Source organism: Cyrtonyx montezumae, unplaced genomic scaffold (assembly GCF_038088225.1).
Source record: "Cyrtonyx montezumae isolate F1298 unplaced genomic scaffold, pur_monq_1.0 scaffold_20, whole genome shotgun sequence".
Lineage (NCBI taxonomy): Eukaryota > Metazoa > Chordata > Aves > Galliformes > Odontophoridae > Cyrtonyx > Cyrtonyx montezumae.
In genome coordinates, this window is record NW_027071937.1 from 7479585 (window position 1) to 7501996 (window position 22412).

Sequence of the window (22412 nt, forward strand, 5' to 3'; positions counted from 1 at the left end):
ACTCAGCAAAGCTTGCCTGTTTCAGTAGTGCTTTAAGTGGCTTGGCTTCAGTAGAAATGTGTGTGGCACCAGGCACTTGCCTTGGGCAGCATCCTGCTGCAGTCTGGAAGTGCTGTGCTTTGAGGATCTGGTAGCAGATTGCCCATTGAAAATAGACAAACGTGGCAAGGCAAAAGAAGCTGTAGAGGGACAAACAAGAAAACAGACATCATGGGTGTCCTGCCTAAATGTGCAGTGTGCTCTTTGTTTAGTAACTTAATGAGAACAGCTGAAGGTTCCCTGCCGAGGTTTCCCCTTCCATTTCTGGGCCATACTCGGCATCCGGCTTTTCAGAATTTTCCCTTCTGTGGACTTTCAATTGTCAGAATTTTCTGAGCCTTCCTGGAACATGTCAGGGATGTCTACAGAGAGGAAGAAACCCCAAGGCAGCTATCACTGCTTTGCATTTTGGCTCCGGCTCCCAAATTACATGCCAGCTTTCATAAACTTAAGCTGAAAGGGAAACTAGAAGAACTAAAACAAAACACAACCTTTTCCTCTGGACACAGAGATGGCTCTAGTTAGAGCTTCTCCTAAAACTGGAAGCTGATGTCTCCAAGTGCCCTGGGGTGCTTGGAAATGTTCTTTTGGGACTGCTTTCGTGCTCAGACCTCAAAGATGCATGGCTGCAAAGGGAAATAGCTGTAGCTTTTAACCTTCTTATTTCCTTTCTTTTTTTCCTTTTCTTTTTCCTCTTCTTTAGCATTTTGAGATGCTGTCATTTAATTTCTTCCCTTTTAAGAACCTTTTTGCCTGTAGCAAAGCTTTGACTTAAACCCTTTTCTCCAAGGGCAGCTTGGAGTGCTGTCAGCATGAGCAGAGCGAAGCAGATCATTTCTGAGCAGGATGGGGTACAGGGCTGTCCCCTTCTGACCCATGTTGTTTCCCTCCTCAGGAGCACACCCCGGAGTTGGTGAGCTAACCGTTTCCGACATTACTCCTGAAAGCTTCAACCTTTCTTGGACAACCACCAATGGGGACTTTGACGTCTTTACTATTGAAATTATTGATTCTAACAGGTTGCTGGAGCCCATGGAATTCAACATCTCAGGCAATTCAAGAACAGCTCATATCTCAGGGCTTTCCCCCAGCACTGATTTTATTGTCTACCTCTATGGGATCTCTCATGGTTTCCGCACACAGGCAATAAGTGCTGCGGCTACAACAGGTATATGAAACCTACCTCAGTGCTAACTCTCCTTTCTTCTAACTCTTCCTTGCAGGTTGTGCCCATTTCCCTGCCCTCAGATACCCCATCAGTCTGCCCACTGCCAAATTCTCTACCTCACTGTTTGACACCTTCTAAAGAAGACCTGACGCAGACATTTTGAACTGTGAATGTTAAGCCACCATCCCATCCAGCAAAGTCAGTCAACCACAATGTGATGTAATATCATTCACACAATAATGCGTAAGCTCTTGTTCAAACATTATGGTAGGGGCAATCTCTGAGACTGATGAGAAACAGAACAAATTTCCCCGGAAGCAAGTGGGAGACAATTCACTATGTTAGCTTTGGAGTATGTGCTATGCAGCTTAGAGAGCACACTCCTTCTTTCAGATAAGCCAGTTTATGGATACTGTTTTTATCCTGATTCTCTAAATAGGTTTCAGACAAATTTCAGTCTTTGTCAGCAGATTCCTACAGGGGCAACACATTGCTTGACTTCAACTTCAGAATTCAGTTTTGCTTTGATGTTGGTAAATGAAATACGTAGGCATTTAGCTGTTGGCACATTGTACATCCTGAGATTTTACTGTTGTTAGTGTTTCCAGAAAACGTTTTCAAAGAGAGGGAAGTGTCAAATGTGCTTTAGCCAATTACAGCATGAAAGTGGAATAAGAGATGACAAGAGCACGAGGCAACAGAAGCACAAGGTGCTTCTCACAGCAGACAGATAATAGCCCATGTTGTGATTGTTTTAACATCTCTACCAATTTTTGCCTGCTGACATGATCTCAGGAAAATTTGTCATAGCAATTTGTCATAGCAGGAGATTAAGGTAGTGAATGAAGTCAAGTTTAATGTCAAATATCAGTGGTCGAGATAATGCAGAGTTGCATTTTCTAGCTTCAGCAGATTGTGAATCTCTTCACTGAATCATGGAAAGATGACCATTGAGGTCTGGAAAGCACCAGGAAATATATGGCTAGGTGGTCTTTGTGATCTGTGGCTCATGTGAATTCAAACTTTTATTTTATTTCATTGCTTTGGGTTTTAATAATTGCAACACATTTCCATTTGTTTTTCTTCCCATAGTAGAGGAACCTCTCCTTAGCAAACTCACTGTATCAAATGCTACCTCAGACTCCATGTTGCTCATGTGGGAAGCACAGGACAATACCTTTGACCATTTTATTCTAGAAGTCAGAAACTCTGACTTCCCTTTGGACTCCCTGGTGCAAATAGTGCCAGGGGCCTCCCGGCACTATGTAGTCACCAACCTCAAAGCTGCCACTAATTACACTGTCCAGCTCCATGGTGTAGTTGATGGGCAAGGTGGTCAGACCTTGACAGCACTGGCAACCACAGGTATTTCGTTGTTTCACCTTTTAGGTTTTTTTTTTTTTCTCTTCTTTCTTTTTCTATCCACCAAACCACTCTGAAACATGGCTCCAACTCATCATCACTCCTTTGATAAAGTATAGGAAGATCATGGTGATGAGAGACTGAAATAAACTGACCTTGTGAGCACTTGGAAAGAGAGATATCTGAGACAATGGAAAAGGCTGGAAAAGTGCCCCCAGCATTAAGGGAGCCAGTTGTAAACCATGCTTGGTTTCATTATATATACACTTATCAGCAAGTACTGTGTATATATAGCTGACATGCTCCAGATGGTTAATGTTTTTCACAGAATATCTTTGCACTTGATCTGAATAATGTGCCTGTTCATCCCATCCTCACTTGCTTCCTTGTGGGAGGGAGGGCTTCGTAGCGTTGTCAGCTGGAGAGGCACCTGCATGTCATTTTGGTTCTCTGTTCTTAAAACCAAATGTCTTCCAAGACATTTGCATCTCTTGTCAGAGTTTTGTGCAGCATGCTCAATGACCAGCCAAAATTGCATGGAGTGATCTGGTTACCTTGTGCTGGTTCTGGCATTCTTCTCTGCCCAGCATTCTTAAGCGTTCCCAGTAGAAAACTGGGCTTAAATAGGAAGTCCTCCCTTTCTTGATGGTCAGACAACCCGCTGCCACTTGCATTGCTATCTTTCAGTCCTTGAGACCTGTCTGGTTTCACTTTGTGTCAGAACTTTTCCTGCGGTGATGGTTTCCAGGAGCTCACTGAGACACCCCCGAAGAGAGAATTTCAACTCATTTTGCATGTAGTACTCATTAGAGTCTGGGTGACGTGTTATGAGCCTGCTTGACTGGATGCAAATGGCATGTGAAGGAATGCAGCCATGTCAGAACCAGACTGGAAAGGATCAGTTTGTCACCTCTGAGCTGCATGCGGGGCTGATGGCTCCATGCTCGGTCTCACTGGGTTCTCCACCCAAGCCTGTCTGCATTGTGGATATTTTCTCATCTCCTCCCATCTTCAGAAGTACTATGCTTACATGGTGACATCTTCGCAGTCAGCCATGAGGGCATTGATTGGCAGCATGACAGTGGCATGTGTCCTTAATTGGGGCCACTTGGATTCACCTCTTCCAAGACTTTTCCATGGAGGGAGGTAGGCTATAATTAAAAACAACTGGGGATAGCCAGTAAAAATTGGAACATCTTGCAGGAATTCTTGTTTTAGTTAACAAAAGGATTCCCTTCTTTCTCTCTTCTTGGTCAGTGTGATACATCCTTCTTGCTTTTCTCCCAGCATGTATCACTTGTACAGTTATCCCCCTGTATCACACTGGCTGCATTTCCCAAGGTGTTCTTGGTTTATACTCAATTGGCAAGAGAAAAAGAGAAATCCTCAGAATCCTGAGACAGACAGGATTCCTAGGCTAGGCCACCTGACTGCACGGTCATGTCTGTGGTCTTTCTGGGCTCTAATGAATCCTTAATGATTTTACATTAAATTGAATAGATTAAAATAGGAATGCCTCCCCCATCTGTAGATGAAGGCCAAGTTTCTGAATAGTCAGAAAGAATGAGAACAAGAGCATTGCTTGCTTGTTTTTGTCCAGTCCATTAGATATTCCTTGATTGTGCCTAATCAGGGGACAAGGAACACCTTTTGAGTCCAGAGAGGTTTTGGCCTGAGATTAGTGCTGAGATTAGTGCTGCCAGAACTAAAACCCCAATGAACTTCTTGGTCCAAAAATATTAGTATCTACAATGCCAGCCAATGAGAACACTAAGCTAGGCTGGAGTCCGTATTCAAGGACATCTGTTTTGATCCTAATTTCTGCCTGAGTCCTGCTTCAGAATTGCTGTGATTCTGGGTATTCCTGATAAATTTCCAGCACTGAGTTACTGCAGTTTCCATGGTTGTTTGCTGTTGGTGCTTCTGTAAATCAAGCCAACATTTCAATTGGAAAATTGAGTGCATTCAAGAAAACTGAATGGAAAAAAAGATAAATTAAAAATCAGCACTAATTTCACTGACTTCTTTCCAAAACCTTAGTTGTTATGGTGCTCCTCTTTTCTTCAACCACTGCAAAACAAGGCTAAAACACTTCAGCTTTAGCTTGAAGTCTCTCTAACCCTCCACGGCTAATTCTTCCCCCAACCAAGAGGTAATGCTGTCTCTTCACCTGTGTTCCTCTCTTCTTCAGAGGCTGAGCCACAGCTGGGCACGCTCACACTCACAAATGTCACCCCCGACAGCTTCAACCTCTCGTGGACCACAAGAGATGGGCCTTTTGCCAAGTTTGTCATACACATTAGAGATTCCTATGCAGCACATGAACCCCAGGAGCTTACGGTGTCGGGAGGTGCTCGCAGCGCTCACATCTCAGGCCTGCTAGATTACACTGGCTATGACATTAACATTAAGGGCACCACCGATGCAGGTGTTCACACAGAGCCCCTCACTGCTTTTGTCATGACAGGTACCTGCTGAAAGGTTTGGAATATATTTATCAGTTGATTATATATATATATATATGTAATATAATATATATATATATATTCCTGCATGGATAAAAGGGTGGACTACAGTACTGATGCTTTCATTTGAAGCTTAGTGCAAACATGGGTTGCAGCAGGCATGTTGACCTTAAAAAATTTAGTAGGAGTCATAGTTTAAAGTGATTCAAGAGCCATCTTGAGTCTTTCTCTCATGTGTAATAGTCTTTTCTAATTCCTGCTGATTAAAGGAGAAATTTGTCAGTACTCCCACCGTCCTTTATGTCTGAATAATTTGGCCAGATTTTAACTGGGATTAGAAAACATCACATCGAATAGATACTACAGAGTTCACACTCTGTGTATTACATATCCAGTGTGCACTGCTAGGGCTTGTCACAAAGACCAATGGAAGCCTAAATAGGATTAAAACAGTAATTAAGGCCTTTTCTTTTTCCTCCTCACTTCATTAATGCACAGTGGGAGCACTCCTTGAAGGAGCAGCATCTCTCACAGTGCTGTGAGAGATGCCTGTGCTTTCTTGGAAAGGCAGTGACCATGATCCCTTCCCTTAGGGAATGTGATTGCATTTTGCACCATCTTTGACCTGCCACCTGATGAAGGTTGTTAGAAGTTAGTTAGCTAGTTTCCTTTTTGAAAATAAACCATGGGCATTGATGTTTTGAGAGGAAGCTTCCCACAACTAGATAAACATGTGGCACTCCACACCACAGCTGGATGTGCCAGCAGTTTGCAGAAACCTCCTGGGTTCAGTACACTGGTGTCACTCCACACCTATCCCAGGAATGCTCTAACAGAGCGTCAACATCATCAGCTGTGGAAAGTCAAAAACAAACCTAAAACCCTTTGCCAGAGAAAATTCTGTGTTTAACTGACTTCTGTTTTCTTAAGTGAGTGGAATTTGAGTGGTGGAGGATCAGATGAGTTCCTAGGCCAACCCCATGCGGTTTGTCAGATTGTTTAGAGAATTCTAGCAATGCCTGAGATGCTGGGTCAGGAGTAGGGCGTAGCAGAGCCAGCTGAACTCCCTGTTTGACTCGTCAGATTTTGGGTGAGCTTGACTGTCTTGTGAAAATTTGTCCTTTTTGTCTAAGAGACGTGGTGGGAAAGTTTAGAGAAATTGGTCCACAGTTCTAAACTTTGACAAATGGATACAAACTGATGTAAAAGAAAAAAGAAAAAAAAAGACCCCTCACTGTAATTTCTTTAAGCTGTCAACATGCTACGCTAGCAGCTGCCTGTGAAGCTCTTTGAATAGGTTATGGCTCTGTTCTGTGATCGTTAGCCCCTGCCCTTAGACAGTGCTAATTCTTGCTTCTCTCCTATTGCCCACAAAAGCAATTTTGCAAGTGTTTAGTCCCTTCACTGGCTGTGACCCTGGCTGATTGATGTACTGCTTCTCACAGTCCTGCTGGCATCACTGACCCTCCACCACTGAAAGAAAAGTCTGGAGATACTCATGTGAGGTAGAGAGGAAGGAATGCAAGATACAGGAACTGTGAATGCCAAGGTTGGGGCTTTTCCCTAAAGCACCCATGGTGGAGGCAACAGAAAGGAAATGAAAGCTTTATGCATAACATTTCTAAAACAGTATTGGTTATAACTGCCTTCTAGTGCATGTGCAACAAGAGTAATGTACTTACCCGTTGAGCTCTGAAGGAATTTCAAAGGAGCTTGTGAGATGAGCTGTTAAAATGTGCTAGAGGAAAATTAAGATTTGAACATGTAACTTTTGGAGGCTCCATTGAAAATCCTGGTCTTGTGACCTGCACTGTACACTTCAATTAATTCCATATTTTGGGGGAACAAAAAATGTGATTTATGTCTGGTGGAATCTGTGACACTTTCTAATTTGCAATGTTTTCGTTCTTTTTTTTTTGCTTTTTTTTTTTTTTTGTATGTGTGTGTGTGTGTTTTTTTGCACCTTCCCTTCTTTTAGAGGCCATGCCCCCACTGGAAAACCTAACTGTCTCTGATATTAACCCTTACGGGTTCACAGTGTCGTGGATGGCATCGGAGAATGCCTTTGACAACTTTCTTGTAGTCGTGGTGGACTCTGGCAAGCTGCTGGACCCACAGGAGTTCCTCCTTACAGGAGCCCAGCGGCAACTGAAGCTTAAAGGCCTTATAACTGGCATTGGCTATGAGGTTATGCTTTATGGTTTTGCCAAGGGGCACCAAACAAAGCCCCTAAGCACTGTGGCCGTTACAGGTATTTTCATGCAAACAAATTGTTCTCTTCCACTTTCTTTCTTGCTTTTCTTCTCACATGGAAGATGTTTTATGCAATCCGTTTGCGAAACAAACCTTGGCTTTTGCATCCCTTTCTGCATCGTGGCTACACATAACTCTTTGTGGTTGATCGGTTCACCGATGAAATTCCATTCCTTTTAACTTGATGTCTCCTTTTTCTCTTTGTGAGGGATCCTGTAGAGACGCATGACATGGGTTGAGGGGTGAAAGTTTCTGCTATGTTCATGCAGGTACTTCTAACTGGAGTCTTTCAAGAGAAATAGCTGCATGCTGGAGCTCGTCTTGTTAACAGCTGCTGGGCACCTCAGCATTCTCCAACTTGCCAACCATCGGGATCTTCAGGAGGAAATCATCCTGGTTTTCCTGCCCATGGCCTCATTTCTTTCACTGTCTCTGTGTTCTACACACAGAAGACAGTGTGGTCACTGATAGCTATCACGTTGACATCTCTCTCCACAAAACCTTAGCTCGTGTTCTCAGCCTCATCGTGACTGCTGTCTTCCAGCAGCATTTGAATAATTTTCTTGACAAATCATTGCAGACTGATTCTCTAGCCCTACAACCATCAAGTCTCATCTGCACGTTGCTGATGATGCAACAGTAAAGCTGGGGATTGCCTGACTGCAAGTTCATGAGAAAATAAATAGGAACGTCTTCCTCCGGAAAATAGAAGCACATTGGAGATGCTATACGACAGTACCCACTCCAACAGCATTTCTGTTGGTAGAGATGCTTGACCATACTGAGCTGAAGGTGTTTTGTAGTTGTTTAATAACTTGCAGCTCCTGGGATCCTCTTGAGTAGGTCTGTTCACTAAAGACAACAGGTCTTGCACATTGCATTTAAGTGTATGAATTTTCATGTTTCCCCATTGCTGCTTCAGCAATTGTTTATCAAAAATGAAGGATTCTTCTGATCTAAAGCATCACAGAGGCCAGAAGTGCATGGAATAAGGGTTTTGCATGAAGGAAAAGACTCTTTCAGGCAGCCTCTTTGCTGTCTTCCTAACAGACAGAAGCCTGACCATATTACAGGCATGCCTGCAGATCTATAACAAGAGCTTGTTTTTATCATACATAAAGGTTTCACATGTGATGGGTAACTCAATGAAAAATAAGAGAGAAATGCACTTCCAACTTACTATCAGCATGTGTAATTTTGCATGGCAGAGGCAAATGTTGTATTTCCACGTAGTGGACTTACGATAGAGTGAAAAATTTGAATGAGCCCACACGCACCCTCATATATATTCTTTGGTATGTGTAAAACACTAATGTTCTTTTTTTTTTTTCAATAGCCAGCAGATTGTTTCCCTTTCTTTGAACTGTGGTTGGATTCTTGCAGTATGCTATAGCCAGACCTCAGGGAGGTCACTAATGAACTGATTCAAGCAATCACTTTTTCTTTCTTTCCCCTACTGCTATCTTCTCCTATTTTAGAGGCAGAACCCGAGGTCGACAACCTTCTGGTTTCAGATGCTACCCCAGATGGCTTCCGTCTGTCCTGGACTGCGGATGATGGGGTTTTCGACAGTTTTGTTCTAAAAATCAGGGATACCAAAAGGAAATCTGATCCACTGGAACTCATAGTACCAGGCCATGAGCGCACCCATGATATAACAGGGCTGAAAGAGGGCACTGAGTATGAAATTGAACTCTATGGAGTTAGCAGTGGACGGCGCTCCCAACCCATAAATTCAGTAGCAACCACAGGTATTGTCTTTGCGGCAGGAAAAATGTGTTCATGCCTAATTCTGTTAACATTTCTCCTTTTTCTAGGCGGTCTGAGCAGTTACTGAGACCTTCGAACTGGCTCCTGCATGTCACCTACCCAAATTTTGGTTGTTAATATTGTTTCTGCACAAAAATACGCAGAATCTGGTTACATCAAAAGTTCTCGAGGCTTAGGCTGAATTCCTCAGATTAAGTTAAATGAAGAATGGGTTCATAATTTGAAGCATTTCATTTTGGCACTTCTGAATGCATTTTTTTTTCCCATCAATATAATGGTGTCATTTTGAAATATTTAAATTTGAAAAAAAATTAAGCAACTCCCTTTGATCCAAATTCTCTCTTTAAAAAATGCGGAGCTTGTAATATAATAACTTCAGATCAGTGTGTTAGGAAGCCAACAGAAATGTGTAAAAGATTTTGTGTCCAGCCATAACCCACAGCAAAGGACCGACAGTAACTCAGTATGAAGCAGCTTTCCCTAAAATAGCATGACCTCACGACTCACCTCAATGTCTGCAGTGGCAGTTAGCATGGAGCAGCTATGAGCAGCTCCACTGCCTACCATCACAGACCCTGAATAAACAGATACCCACTCATCCGAACATTTGCATGCATCCATCACAAGGTACCTTTCTCCAGCCTCATGTGGGCTGTCTCATAATGGAGAAGGATATTTAAAGTCAACTGCACTCGTTAGAAGCATGTCTCTGTTTTCACTGACTTCAGGATATTTATGGTGAACCACTAACTGTTATCATTTTCCTCATGACTACATTCTAATTTTGTCCTTTCAGGGAGATTTAGCACACGTCACCTCATGGCGCCAATAGCCCCAAAGATGTTTTTCAACTCTAAATAGCCCATGGATAATTGATAATGGAGTTGGAGCCACAAAAATTCCAGCTAAATAACTCAAGCTGCATGTTACACTGCATCAGATAGCTGGGACCACCAAGGCATCTAACTAGCTTCTTATTTAGGAGTTGACTATTTGGAGAAATGTGTATATTTATAACATTTGCACTTTGATGGCAAAGTGACATTTGCTACCCCTGCTGTGGGAGGCTTGGACAGGCTCGTGTGCAGCCTTGCTTTATTCTAGCCTGTGTACAGTGTATGAGCAAGCAAGAAATAAGTGTCAGAAAGTCTTCAGCCTTAGTAAAGGAAGCAGAAAAATCCCAGTAGGAGCAAAGACTGCCAGCAAACAGACCGGCAACCCTAACCCAAACATTACCATGGAAATGAAGTCATAAAAATGAAAGCTGAAAAGATTGAAAATCCCAGTCTGTATTTATCACTCACACTTCTCCCTTCTTCCCTACATGGGCAACATACCCTTGTGTAAACAAATGCAGTCATCAGGGATCAGATCTTCTACTGGTGTAAATCAGTACAGTTGAAGACATCTGCTTTGAGCATCACTAAGCAACCCTCTGCCGAGGTCTGACCTCGTATCTCTGCATGCGAAGCCATCCACCCACTGGAAGGAAGGAGATGGAGGAAGGACCTTGCATATTCACCACTGGATGCCCAATCCTCCTCTGTGGTTTCCTTCCTTACTTTCACCAATTCTACTGTGATAGCAAATACTAATCATAAGATCACTGCGGAGCGAGGCAGCACTGTACTGAGATGCGGTGCCCGATCAAGTTGGCATGAGGGACTTTGTGCACTGATGCTCTCAGAGGAAGTTGATGTGTCTTGGAGATTCTTCTATATAATATCTATGGAGATGCAATTCAGCCCTCAGCAGGGGGCTGTATCATGGCTGTGTGCCAGTTAATATCCTTGGTAGGATGTGTAGGTCTCACGCTGCTAATTTCCTCTTCTTTAAATAGTGTTTTGCCACTTTGTGATGGGATTTTTCATCCAGGAGGATCCTCAAATGCTCTTTATACATGATAAATGTAGTCTGATGCTTCCTGATTCTTAGGAGAAGAAAGCCAGTAAACATTCTTGTAGTCTGTTAGTGAGGAAAGAACAGTTTTTTAGCAAGAAAAATACAACCCTACAAATAGAGTTACAAGAGTATTGTGGACTTCACAGGCAGTCCTCAGTCTCAGAGCTAACAAGGAGTAGTGCTGGAGGATAATGCTAATGATCTGTGTCTGTCCAACAGCTGCACTGAGGTATTTTGTTTCTTTTATTTTGTTTGTGATAAAAAAAACAGAAGCCCACTGGCCTTCTTCTATGCTTGCTTAATTCTGGCTTTCAGGTGGCTCAAGAAGATGGTATTGCTGCCTTTTCATTTCCCTGTGTTCAAAGGAACCATTCTTTTACCTCTCTGTTGCTCATTCAAGAACTGGTGCTTGGTCAGAGGGTCCCCCATGACTTGTTTGCCATGTTTGCTCCTAGGAAAGAAGATGCAGTCGGGGTAGTGGGGATGTGGGACTCATGTAGTCAAGGCTTTTCTTACGGTTATTTGCTGTGCAGCAATTTACCGGGTACAGCAAACATGCACGAAGCGTGCACCCATGGGATTGTGCACAGCAGAATTCAAATGGCATGGTTAGGTCCTTAATTTCTGGACAAGGCTGAAGAACCATTTGTGTGAAAACCCCTGAAAGCAGGACCAAAGAGGGCTGTGCCCCATGGAGTCATCCATCACTATTTAAAATGAGTAACCAGTTTAGGTGCCATGTAGCTCTGCTAGCCCTCCGTTGCTTTCTTCCTTCTCTTACTCTTTCTACAGCTCTTCCATTTGATCAAACCCTCCAAGCCCAAAATGTCTTGTGAGAAATGATTTACATTTCTCTTGAGGACTTGGTTGTTTTTCTTTCCTTGACTTTCAGTTGATTTAGTGCATTGCTGCTGGAGCTTTGGGGACACATGGAACAAACAGCCCTCTTTGACTTCTTTCCCACAGACACGTTCTTTCCAAGCTGTTCTAAGCACAGTTACTCTTCTTCCTTCTTTTGCCACCCTCCCCTTGCCCACAGCTTGTTTCCACCACTCTTATTGTGGTTTTTGTTTGGTATTTGTCACCTTTGTGCTAATGCCTCAGTATGTGTGGGCTATTTGTTTCTTTTCAGATTTCAGCGTTGTTTTGGTTACAGTCAAAAAAGCAAATTGGAAGGGAGATGCTCAGTGTAAACTTAGAAATGGCAGATCCCTCCACCATGTCCCTCTGGAAGCCCTTTCAAATCACGTCTCGCAGTAGCTTAATTAAGTTTTAAAGTAGAATGTTTCAGATTGCAGTACACATTGGTTTGCATCTTCAGATTGGGTCATTAGGGCAGCAATCATTAGACTTCGTTTGCAAGGCTAAACAACAAGGTCATACCAATGAGTCTGTCCCAGCTTACTGATCTTGGTTAATACAAGCACATGTCATGCTCAAGTTTGTACAGGGTAAGGCTCTCAGTGACTCCACAAGTGCCTTTCTTATGTACCTGAGAAAAATTGTGTGTTCTCAAATAGTATTTCCAAGAAGAGAAGCTTAATATTGTAGGGCTAAGCCAACAGGAGGCAGGCTGTGCTTGAGAGGACGGCTCCTGTAAGGACGAACGAGCCCAGATCTCTTTTAGGCATCCTATGGAAGAAGCTTTATGCTCAGGGAAAGCCATCTGCATTGCTAAGAGTTGCTGTGTGTCACAAATAGGGCTCCAAGGCTCAACAGAAAGACTAAAAATCGTCCAAGTGAAACCACGTTAGAAAAAATGAGAAGTGCAACAGTCATAAAATAGTACTCCTGTAAGTGTTGCTCCATACACTGAAATCTCTGTTATTTTGTGGACGTGTTCGTGATGTTTTTAAGTTAGAAACTACTGTAATGCTACTGAAAATGGAACATTAAGACCAAATAGATCATTGCTCTCAGTATGAGATAAAACTGGTACTGCCTGCATCCATGTTTTGTAGAGTATTGATAACATCAGCTCCTGGCATACAGGACTAATAGAAGTCACAGTTGCAGCACTAAACAAATCACTGACCTTTTCTCTCTGTGTGATGCATTTGTCCTCTCTTCTCTACTGACAGTGGTGGGCTCTCCCAAGGGAATCTCTTTCTCAGACATCACAGAAAACTCTGCTACAGTCAGCTGGACACCGCCCCGCAGCCGCGTGGAGAGCTACAGGGTCTCCTACGTCCCCGTCACAGGCGGTGAGTGAGGAGACATGGGGGGAGATGGCACAGGGGAGAGTGAAAAGTGCATCTGAGGGGTGGTCCTAAGGAGGAATAGTCCTAAGACTTCAAAGGTAGTGATATTTCTTAGTAATCCCCACTGTTGTTTCAGTCCATTTATTATATCTCTGGTTTAGTGTTCTGCTTAAACAATTTCTTATACTTCAGCACGTTTTTAGCATAACATAGGGACATCTCTGGAAGGGAACAACTGTTGAGCAAACACTGCAGGTGTCAGGACTATAAAAAAAGAGCTTAAATAGGACAGGTAAAGATAAACGTCTCTAGGCAACGTAAATGTAAGTGTATAGTAATCCTACAAAAGAAATGACCTACAATCAAGATCGAGCATTTGTTCTTCTGGAATAAACCCAGCATTTGAAATATGTATCTGTCTTAAATCTTCACAACTTACAATAATATACAGTATATCTTTATTTGAAAAGAGATGGGTGAAGGAGTAACACATCAGACTTGGTTTATCTTTGTCCACCCTCTGCAAGAAACCAAGCAGATCTAACCTAGCAAGTCCTATCCTTGCAGGTGTAAGAATTTGTATTCAGGTAGTGCTGTTTTTATCTCTTTTATAAAGTTATGACATCAGTAGTACTGATTTTTTCCTTACTGTTGGCCTACCAGTTGGAAAAAAACAGAAACCAATGTCTTAGAGTCAGGTGCTGTGGCCACAGCTTGTTTTCTCAAGGCTCCTGTACTTGTGCATTCACACCGATCACTATGTGTTTAACCTGAAACACATTTCTTTTAAGCATTTACTGGGAAACTGTCATTAATCCATTGGCATTTGTATTTGTTCTAGGCACTCCCAACGTTGTTACAGTCGATGGAAGCAAGACAAGGACAAAGCTGGTGAAATTAGTCCCGGGGGTAGACTACAACGTTAACATCATCTCTGTGAAAGGCTTCGAAGAAAGCGAACCCATCTCTGGAATTCTGAAAACAGGTAATACATAAAGAAGAAATAGCAGATTTTCATGTATGTTATCTGCATCACAGAACAGACCCAGGAATGAAGGACTTTGATCTTGACCTCTCTTTCTTCGTGTCTTTGTACTTAAGGTGAGAGCAGAGCTTGCAATTTTGATCAGGCTCCCACTCTGCCAAGAGCAGAGCTGACCTGCAGTGGGGCAGAGACTCTTCATGTATTTACAGTCCTAATATACAGAAATGAAAGGAAGTTTAATTAATACCATTCTACAGATGTGGGAGCAAAGAACCAGCTCACTGGGCAGTTCATCCCACTTTCTGTTGTGTTCTCCACATCTTCCAAGTACCAGACTGTGTCCTAAGCACAAAAACATCCTCTCTCTTATTCTTTTTTTTTTTTTTCTACAATATACCTTTTAAATATCTCTATGGGAAATGTTTTTGCCACCATCAAGTCAAATTTATTCATTATTTTTGGAGCTTGACAAGTGTTCAGAGAACTGTGGCAAGGACAAGATGATATATATTGGATAATAAAGTGTAATTTATAGCCTGTTCCAGCAATACTGGGGACAGGCATCTCTCCCCGTGAAGGGAGAGCATAAAAAGGAGGTGCAAAACAGAGTCCCACAAGGAAGTAAGGCATGATGTTTGGATGGTTAGCTGGATGTTGAATTGGTTTATTTTTATAAGTGTAGGGCGAGCTGCTGGAAGGTCACAGTGGCCATCAACTGCCGTCACATTCGTTATTTTTCCCAAGCTCTGTCTCCTGAGTTTGCTCCAAAAAGCAGTCCAGACTTGAGGGTGTTGAGAGAAATATGTCAGCTTTGACAGAGCTGTTAAGATTGATGTTATCAGGACTGATCTGAGAATGTAGTTATGTCTGTTCCCAGTGTTTAATCTTTCCATGGGCTGACCTCCTGTCTCCAGTGGACGCATTTGATGTCTCTTTATGGGCACTGACGTTTTTTCTGCAGTGCTTCACTATTCCAAAGGGGACCTTAAAAGCTGCTGCACCGAGCAGTAATGTTTGCACATTTTATGTTGTAGTTACAACAGAGAGTTGCACAGAGCTGATAGCATTTGTCAAATTCCTTCATCCTGTTATCACTTCTTCCAGCTCTGGACAGCCCATCAGGACTGATAGTGATGAACATTACAGACTCGGAGGCTCTGGCAACCTGGCAGCCTGCAATTGCAGCTGTGGATAATTACGTTGTCTCCTACTCTTCTGAGGATGGTAAGAAAAGCTAGTGTTGGGTTGGGGAGCTGTGACTCCAGGAGGACAGGCCCAGGAGGGAGTGGGTGGCTGTCACTTGATGGAGACCCCTTGCTGGAAGCATGTTGAAAACCACCAGTTTAGTTAATGCTTTCCTAATTCAGGCATGAGCAAAGATACTGTTGAACTATTGAACTCCTGTTATTGAAGGGGTGCTATAACTCATATGAACACTAGAGAGTGCTAACACTCTTAGAGAGGGCCCTGGTGTTGCTCCGGATTCAGCGCGGGTGGAAGCAGTGAGATGGGCTCTGAGCTTCACTACTTCACCTTTACTTCCAGCAGGTGAAAAAACGACGACCGAGCAGAGCACGGAGCTGAGCACCCTGCAGCACTTCGGAATGACTGCCTCTATTCTGTCTTTTCTTCTTAGAGCCAGAAGTGACACAGATGGTATCAGGAAACACAGTGGAGTATGACCTGAACGGCCTTCGGCCGGCGACGGAGTACACCCTGAGGGTCCATGCGGTGAAGGATGCGCAGAAGAGCGAGACCCTCTCCACCCAGTTCACTACAGGTGCTGTCTCCCACCTCACTGGGAGAGGAGGTGGGCTGCCATCTCCTCTGGTCCCACAAGGATAGCTCTCTACTACCATGAAGTCAGCCAGCATGTGCTTTTTTTTTTTTTTTTTTTTGCTAGAAACTCGAATTTTGAAAGCACTTACACCATGGTTTTAATCATAAAATTTAGGATGACATTATTTTTTCTTTAATTTTCAATTTCTGCAGAGGAAAAGCATGCTTTCCTAGCCTGTATTCATATCCTTCCCATGACATGTGCTAAACTCTGTATCAGTGTGTGATTGTAATTTCTCTGCTCTCTCCTTCAGGACTTGATGCTCCAAAAGATTTAAGTGCTACCGAGGTTCAGTCAGAAACAGCTGTGATAACTTGGAGGCCTCCACGTGCTCCTGTCACTGATTACCTCCTGATCTATGAGTCCATTGATGGCAAAGTCAAGGTAGAGCACTTGTATCCAAACCCCAAGGGCTGTAGCTCAAAACTGGGCAGTTTTGAGCTACAGCCCTTGAAAAAGGGTTTTGATTTTTAGGGAGGCAGATTGCCATAGCGCGCTGAAAATCAGTGCTTTAAAGTTAAACACACACAGTTAAACACACTTTTGAAGTCAGTGTGTATATTCAAGTGATGTAAACTTTTGTGCTGACCTGCTTTAAACCACACAGCTTACAGACTGTGGCATGAAAAGTTCACCTCCAGACAACTTTTCTGAAGAAAGCATGACAAAAACCTTTGAGGAGTCTAAGTTTTGTTATGAAATAACAGAAATGGTTAAAAATGCAATGATAATCGCCACAAAAAGAAACTAAAACTGTTACAGTTCCATTTAGTATGATTTTCTCACCGAGATTTCCTTGTGTTGTTTATCCTCCCCATAGGAACTCATCCTAGAACCTGAGACAACCTCCTACACTCTGACAGACCTGAGCCCATCTACTCAATACGTGGTGAAACTCCAGGCACTGAGCAGATCTTTGAGGAGCAAAACGATCCAGACTGTTTTCACCACAAGTAAGGACCTTAGAGTGTGTAAGCAGATGAAAGTGCAAAAGTCCCATTCTCTTGAAGCTGTAGTATCATCTGCTTCCTCCATACTGGCAGGATGACTTTTTGTTCCTTCATATTCAGCCACGTTATCTCTGTAGTCTTCTTTCTGATGGAACATCCTTCCTTTCCCATGTAAAATCCTGAATGGGATATTACATCTTAAAATCCACACTGACCCCCTGAGTTATCTTTGTATGATGCATAGCAAGCTATTAAATCAGCTTTTTAAATTGAAATGAAGCAAACCAGACCCAAGCACACACACAGATCTGTTCAGCAGTCTTTAGAGCTGAATTTCTGGGCAGGTTTTTTCCTCCTGTTTCCGAGGTCAGTTTTTGCACTGTCTCGCTGGTATGTCCTTTCCAGATGTAATGGGACAGCCCTGTGGCAAGCTGAATTCCAGACTAGATTGGGTTCTTTGAAGGGCACTTCACAGTTGACATATTTGGCAGTCACTGGTCTTACTGACACATCTTTTGATGAATTTTGAAGAAAAATAGAATATTGCTTTAGTATAAATGGTGAAATCTTGCCTGTCATTTGTCCCCCTTTTCACAGCCCCAGCAGCACTTTCAGCCATTTCCATTGCTCCATCTGCCCTTGTACCAACTTCACCCCAAGGACTCACAGCAGTGCTCATGGAAGGCATGCAGCCCTCAGCTTGCTCCCAGCCAGCTCCTGTGTACAGCAGGGTGGCACCAGAAACAGGAGAATTCATCTGCATGTGTTTAAGAGACATTTGACAAACTGATATGTGTTGCACTGTTAAAATGTTGAGCTGGCAGCTGTCCCCCCCTCATAACAGGGAGTAGTTGGATGGTGTTTCCAAAAGTTTAGACAGATGTGGAAAACCTTACCCAAAAGAAAAATGTACATCTTATGTTCACTGTAATATTCTGTATGTAGGATAGCAATTATGAACCAGTTTCTGGGCTTTGTACGTGACTGTGCCATTGATCAGCATGAGTCATTTGAGTTCAGCGAGTTAATTATAATTGCTGATCTCTTAAGGATTGTTTTCTATTTTCTTTTTTTTTTTTATGCAGCTGGCCTTCTTTATCCCTATCCTAAAGACTGCTCCCAAGCACTTCTGAATGGAGAGGTCACCTCTGGGCTCTACACCATTTATCTGAATGGAGACAGGACACAGCCTCTGCAAGTCTTCTGTGACATGGCTGAAGATGGGGGCGGATGGATTGTGAGTAAGGGGGGAGACCCATGCCACCCTGACATGTATCTGCCTGTGCCAAGAACGAGGGTAGTAGGTCCCATCCCTGCTCTCCTTCAGCACTGCTCATAGAGCTCTTTTATCTAAGCGTCAGTGGTCTCTGCTGGATGGAGGAGGAGCTGAGATGACTGTCTTAAATAACGTAAAAGCAGATAATGAGGTGAAACAAGGGGAGACTGACTTAAAAAGACTTAGTTAAAAACATAAGGAGTGTTCAGTAACTGCAGTGAGTCTGCTGCCTGAGTGATAGGGGCCAGGGAGCAGCAGTGCCAAGCTCTGCTCTGGTAAAAGCTGCATTGCTAGCACTCCTTCTGTCAAAGGCAATTTGACTGTAACACCTCTTGCATGCTGTGGCTGTAGGTGTTCCTGAGGCGCCAAAATGGAAAGGAAGATTTCTACAAGAACTGGAAGAATTACGTGGCTGGATTTGGAGATCCTAAGGATGAATTCTGGATAGGTAAGTGGCAAGAATTTGTCTTACTGTAGAAAGCTGAAACAAACAAACAAAGCCCCAAAGACAAGGAGACATTCTGAAGGCTCTGCTCACCTTGCAAGAATATTTAAAGGGGAACACAGTGCAGGGAAAGGAGGCAAGGCACAGCATGCTGCAGGGGAGGCTGAGGTTGCCAGGCCCAACCCAGTCCCCTTCATAAATGGCACACCACTTGGGCCACTGAATACACCAAACTCACTGGTGCTCTGTAAGAAGTCAGAACCCGAGAAGCAACTGCAAATGCTCTTTTTACTGTACTCCTAGGATATCCCTAATAACAAAAACCACAACAATTAATGAAGTAAAATAGGGTGAAAAGCAAATATTGGAAGTCTGGACTACATTTTACTTGCTGATAAATGGAAGACAGTAATGATCATGCAGCACTGGTTTTGATTACTTTTCCCTAGGGGCTCCATGCTGCTGTGATGGTTTCATTTTGTGCTGACATTACCTTACAGCTTAAATAGCTTATCTTCCTAACCGGTGTTAACATCCTGGGGTACCTGTCCAGGCCACTTCGATGCCCTTTATAGGACAAATGGATCATTCTTATATTCCTCCAGGTCTGGAGAACCTCCACAAAATCAGCTCTCAGGGTCAGTATGAGCTGCGCGTGGATCTGCGAGACAGAGGCGAGACGGCTTACGCCGTGTACGACCGGTTCAGCGTCGGAGATGCCAAGACCCGGTACAGGCTGAGGGTGGATGGCTACAGTGGCACAGCAGGTGAGCTGAAATCTGTGTTTCTTCTGTTCTGCAATTTCCTCTTGGCTGAGTCAAGCTTCCAGCGCATGCACGTTGCAGATGAGCATCACAGTGGGTCCCTCTCTCTGAATGTCAGCCATTTGAAAATATGAACGTATCAATAGCTTTTATGTTTCTGTTCTAAATCCTCCAGTCATTTAGGTGCCTCTTTTTATGGCATGTTTGTGACAGAATATAAAGAAGTATATTAAACAGCCACATATCTCATTTGGTCAATACTTGACTGTCGTTTACGCAGCTAATAATGACATGGCATGGTCTCATCTCTTCGGTGTAATATGCCTCAGAGTTCTGCTATGACACGATTTACAGTTTTGCTGAACAAAGTGCTGGCCTTCAGAAACAAAAATTGCCTGCTTCCTTCTGAAGTAAAACAAGTCAGTGTTGAAAAAGCTTAGCTATGCAGCCAGATGCGTGGCACAGCCCAAATGTTTTGTGCAGAATAATCGCTCCCACTTAATTCTAAACCACACAAACCACTGACTTTGCTTTTTTCTCTTGTCCTCTCCATCCAGGTGACTCCATGACCTACCATAATGGAAGGTCCTTCTCCACTTTTGACAAGGATAATGATTCTGCCATCACCAACTGTGCTTTGTCGTACAAGGGTGCGTTCTGGTACAAGAATTGTCACCGAGTCAATCTGATGGGCAGATATGGTGACAACAACCACAGTCAGGTGAGTTTATTGTCTGAATGTGTTAGCAGGAGAGGAATTGCAGTTACCTGTCTTGTGGTTCAGCTAGCCAGAAACCCACCAGCCAAGTTAGCTCTCCAGAGGAAAGGATAATAGGGAGAGATGGGGACAATTGCTCACAAAACAGGAATGCCATGTCAGCTGGACAAGTACTGATGATTTTGTATGACTTTCTATGGACATCTCTAACATCTGCAGGGAACAATTGTAGTTCACAAGTGTGAAACTAAATGTTCTTCGTGTCACTAAGGCCAGGCAATAAGCGACAGCTCTGGGAGACAGCTTGTGATGTTGTTTGTGCAGGCTGTGCATGCTAGTGGCCAGAGCTTCCCAAAGTCCCCTTGATTTGCTGTGTCTCTGTTCCCAAGTTAGAGTGGTAAAGCATTGGCACAAGCTGCCCAGGGAGGTGGGGCAGTCACCATCCATGGAGTTGTTCTGTAACCATAGAGATGTGTCACTGAGAGATGTGGTCATGGGTGTGGTGGGGGTGGGTTGAGGTTGGAGTTGGTGATCTTAGGGGTCCTTTCCAACCTCCATAATTCTTTCATTCTAAAAGCTGAAACAAATAGTAAAGGCTGACAACAAGGAAAGTAGTGAAGCAGACGTGTGACTTCTCGCGCTTCATCTTTGCCTTTGCAGGGAGTTAACTGGTTCCACTGGAAGGGCCACGAATACTCCATCCAGTTTGCAGAGATGAAGCTGAGACCCTCCAGCTTTCGAAATCTGGAAGGAAGACGAAAGCGAGCATAAAACCTTGGGGTGGTGAAAGGGCTACGGGCAGGGCGACGCGGGGAGGGACAGAGAGCAGGGGGCATGGGGGATCTCTGGCATCACTGGGGTGATGGGGGTGAGGAGCTGGTTGTCGTACCAAAGCACCACAACCCTTGGCACAACAACCCAACCAACGAGCCTTACGTGTCCCAGCAATTCCAGCAGAGCAGCTCTGGCTGCCCACTGCTAATGTCCTTCACGCCAAAGACAACGATCTCAAGGGTTGTATGCTGTTTTCTTCATTTTTTTTTTCTTTTCTCAGCCTCTGGGATGAAGTTCTTCCACGGTCTGACTATCTCTTGGGTGGCCCAGGGTAGGGGGAGGGAGAACAGCTTTGTATATTGGTAGTTTGTTTTAGAACCAGCCATATTTTTTACACACAGAAATGTGTATGATTAATTATCATTATTATTATTATTAGATATAATTGAAATCCTTTGGTTGTTGGAAATCCTTTTTTTTATATATATATCAAGTACCACAGAGAAGAAAGGGTGGGGGTGGGAAAGGGAAAGCAGTACATTTTTAAACTTAAGCAAAAAAAAATATTAATATTATTAATATAATGACAAAGTAATAATAATAATAATGATAATAATAAGCTAAGTTTTTGTCATTTTTAAGAGAACAATGCTTTTGGGAACACAGCAGGACAGTGTCTGATTGTAAATTTCTTTTCTTTTTTTTTTAAATAAAGCACAATTACTTTTAAATAAATTTCTACTTTTTTTTTTTCATACTTGTTGAGTTTGTGCATGTCCAGGGTATACGTACTTACATGGGGAAGTAAAAGGCTGAAAATGATCAGGCTGCTGAGCCCCTACTGAAAACTGTTCCTTTTGTTAGTGGTTGGCTGGAGGTGGGCTGGGTTTCTTGCAGTGAAAAGTCCTCACGGATTTGATTTCTTTTAGAACATATATCTTCTTTCTTTCCTGCCCAAAAGCTTTTACACATTTTTCTCAGTGTTACTGACCAACGCTTGCTCCATCTAGGTGGGAATAACTAACAAAAGAGAACAAGGAAAGCACAGAGCTGTTGTTAGGTACCATTGCTGACTTCAAACACTTGTGTAAATAAAGGGCTCTCTTTTTGTACGAATGAAACCTATGTGTAGTTCCTCTGTATCATGCTCTTCAGTTGAAGACAATAAAAGATCTTTTGTTTTAATCCAGTCTCCCTGCCTTGCTTCAAGGTTAAGCTTCTCAAACAGAGCAAATATTTCGGCTCCTTCCTTGCCAGCTGCAAGGTAAGCTCAGATATTGTTGTTTTTACGTGGTATAAAAAGTGTGTGCATGAGAATAGCACTGACAAGAGGGAAGGAATTCTCAGCAGGGAAAGAATCACTCCAACACTGGGTTCTCTCTTCCTAATTTTTCTTCTTCCTAAATGCATGTATTACTGCAAACCTTCTGTTTCACAGCGTCAGCTGAGTGTCAGCCTTGGGAATGGCTGTGCTCCTGGGCTGTCTTATCCACAAGGCAT

The 22412-nt window shown here is 43.2% G+C and overlaps 1 protein-coding gene across 1 annotated transcript in view; it reads left to right on the forward strand.

Moving 5' to 3' along the window:
• TNC (tenascin C) overlaps positions 1–22097 on the forward strand; it is an 83532-nt gene extending 61435 nt beyond the window's left edge. The window contains exons 12-27 of the mRNA XM_065737626.1: positions 935–1207; positions 2300–2572; positions 4761–5036; positions 7013–7285; positions 8766–9038; positions 13041–13163; positions 14002–14145; positions 15250–15369; positions 15782–15925; positions 16239–16369; positions 16806–16938; positions 18021–18172; positions 18563–18659; positions 19262–19423; positions 19978–20141; positions 20799–22097. Of these exons, the coding sequence (XP_065593698.1) occupies positions 935–1207; positions 2300–2572; positions 4761–5036; positions 7013–7285; positions 8766–9038; positions 13041–13163; positions 14002–14145; positions 15250–15369; positions 15782–15925; positions 16239–16369; positions 16806–16938; positions 18021–18172; positions 18563–18659; positions 19262–19423; positions 19978–20141; positions 20799–20909 (2849 nt within the window). The 3' untranslated portion in view covers positions 20910–22097. The remainder of the gene's footprint in view (positions 1–934; positions 1208–2299; positions 2573–4760; positions 5037–7012; positions 7286–8765; positions 9039–13040; positions 13164–14001; positions 14146–15249; positions 15370–15781; positions 15926–16238; positions 16370–16805; positions 16939–18020; positions 18173–18562; positions 18660–19261; positions 19424–19977; positions 20142–20798) is intronic.
• The last annotated feature ends 315 nt before the right edge of the window (positions 22098–22412 follow it).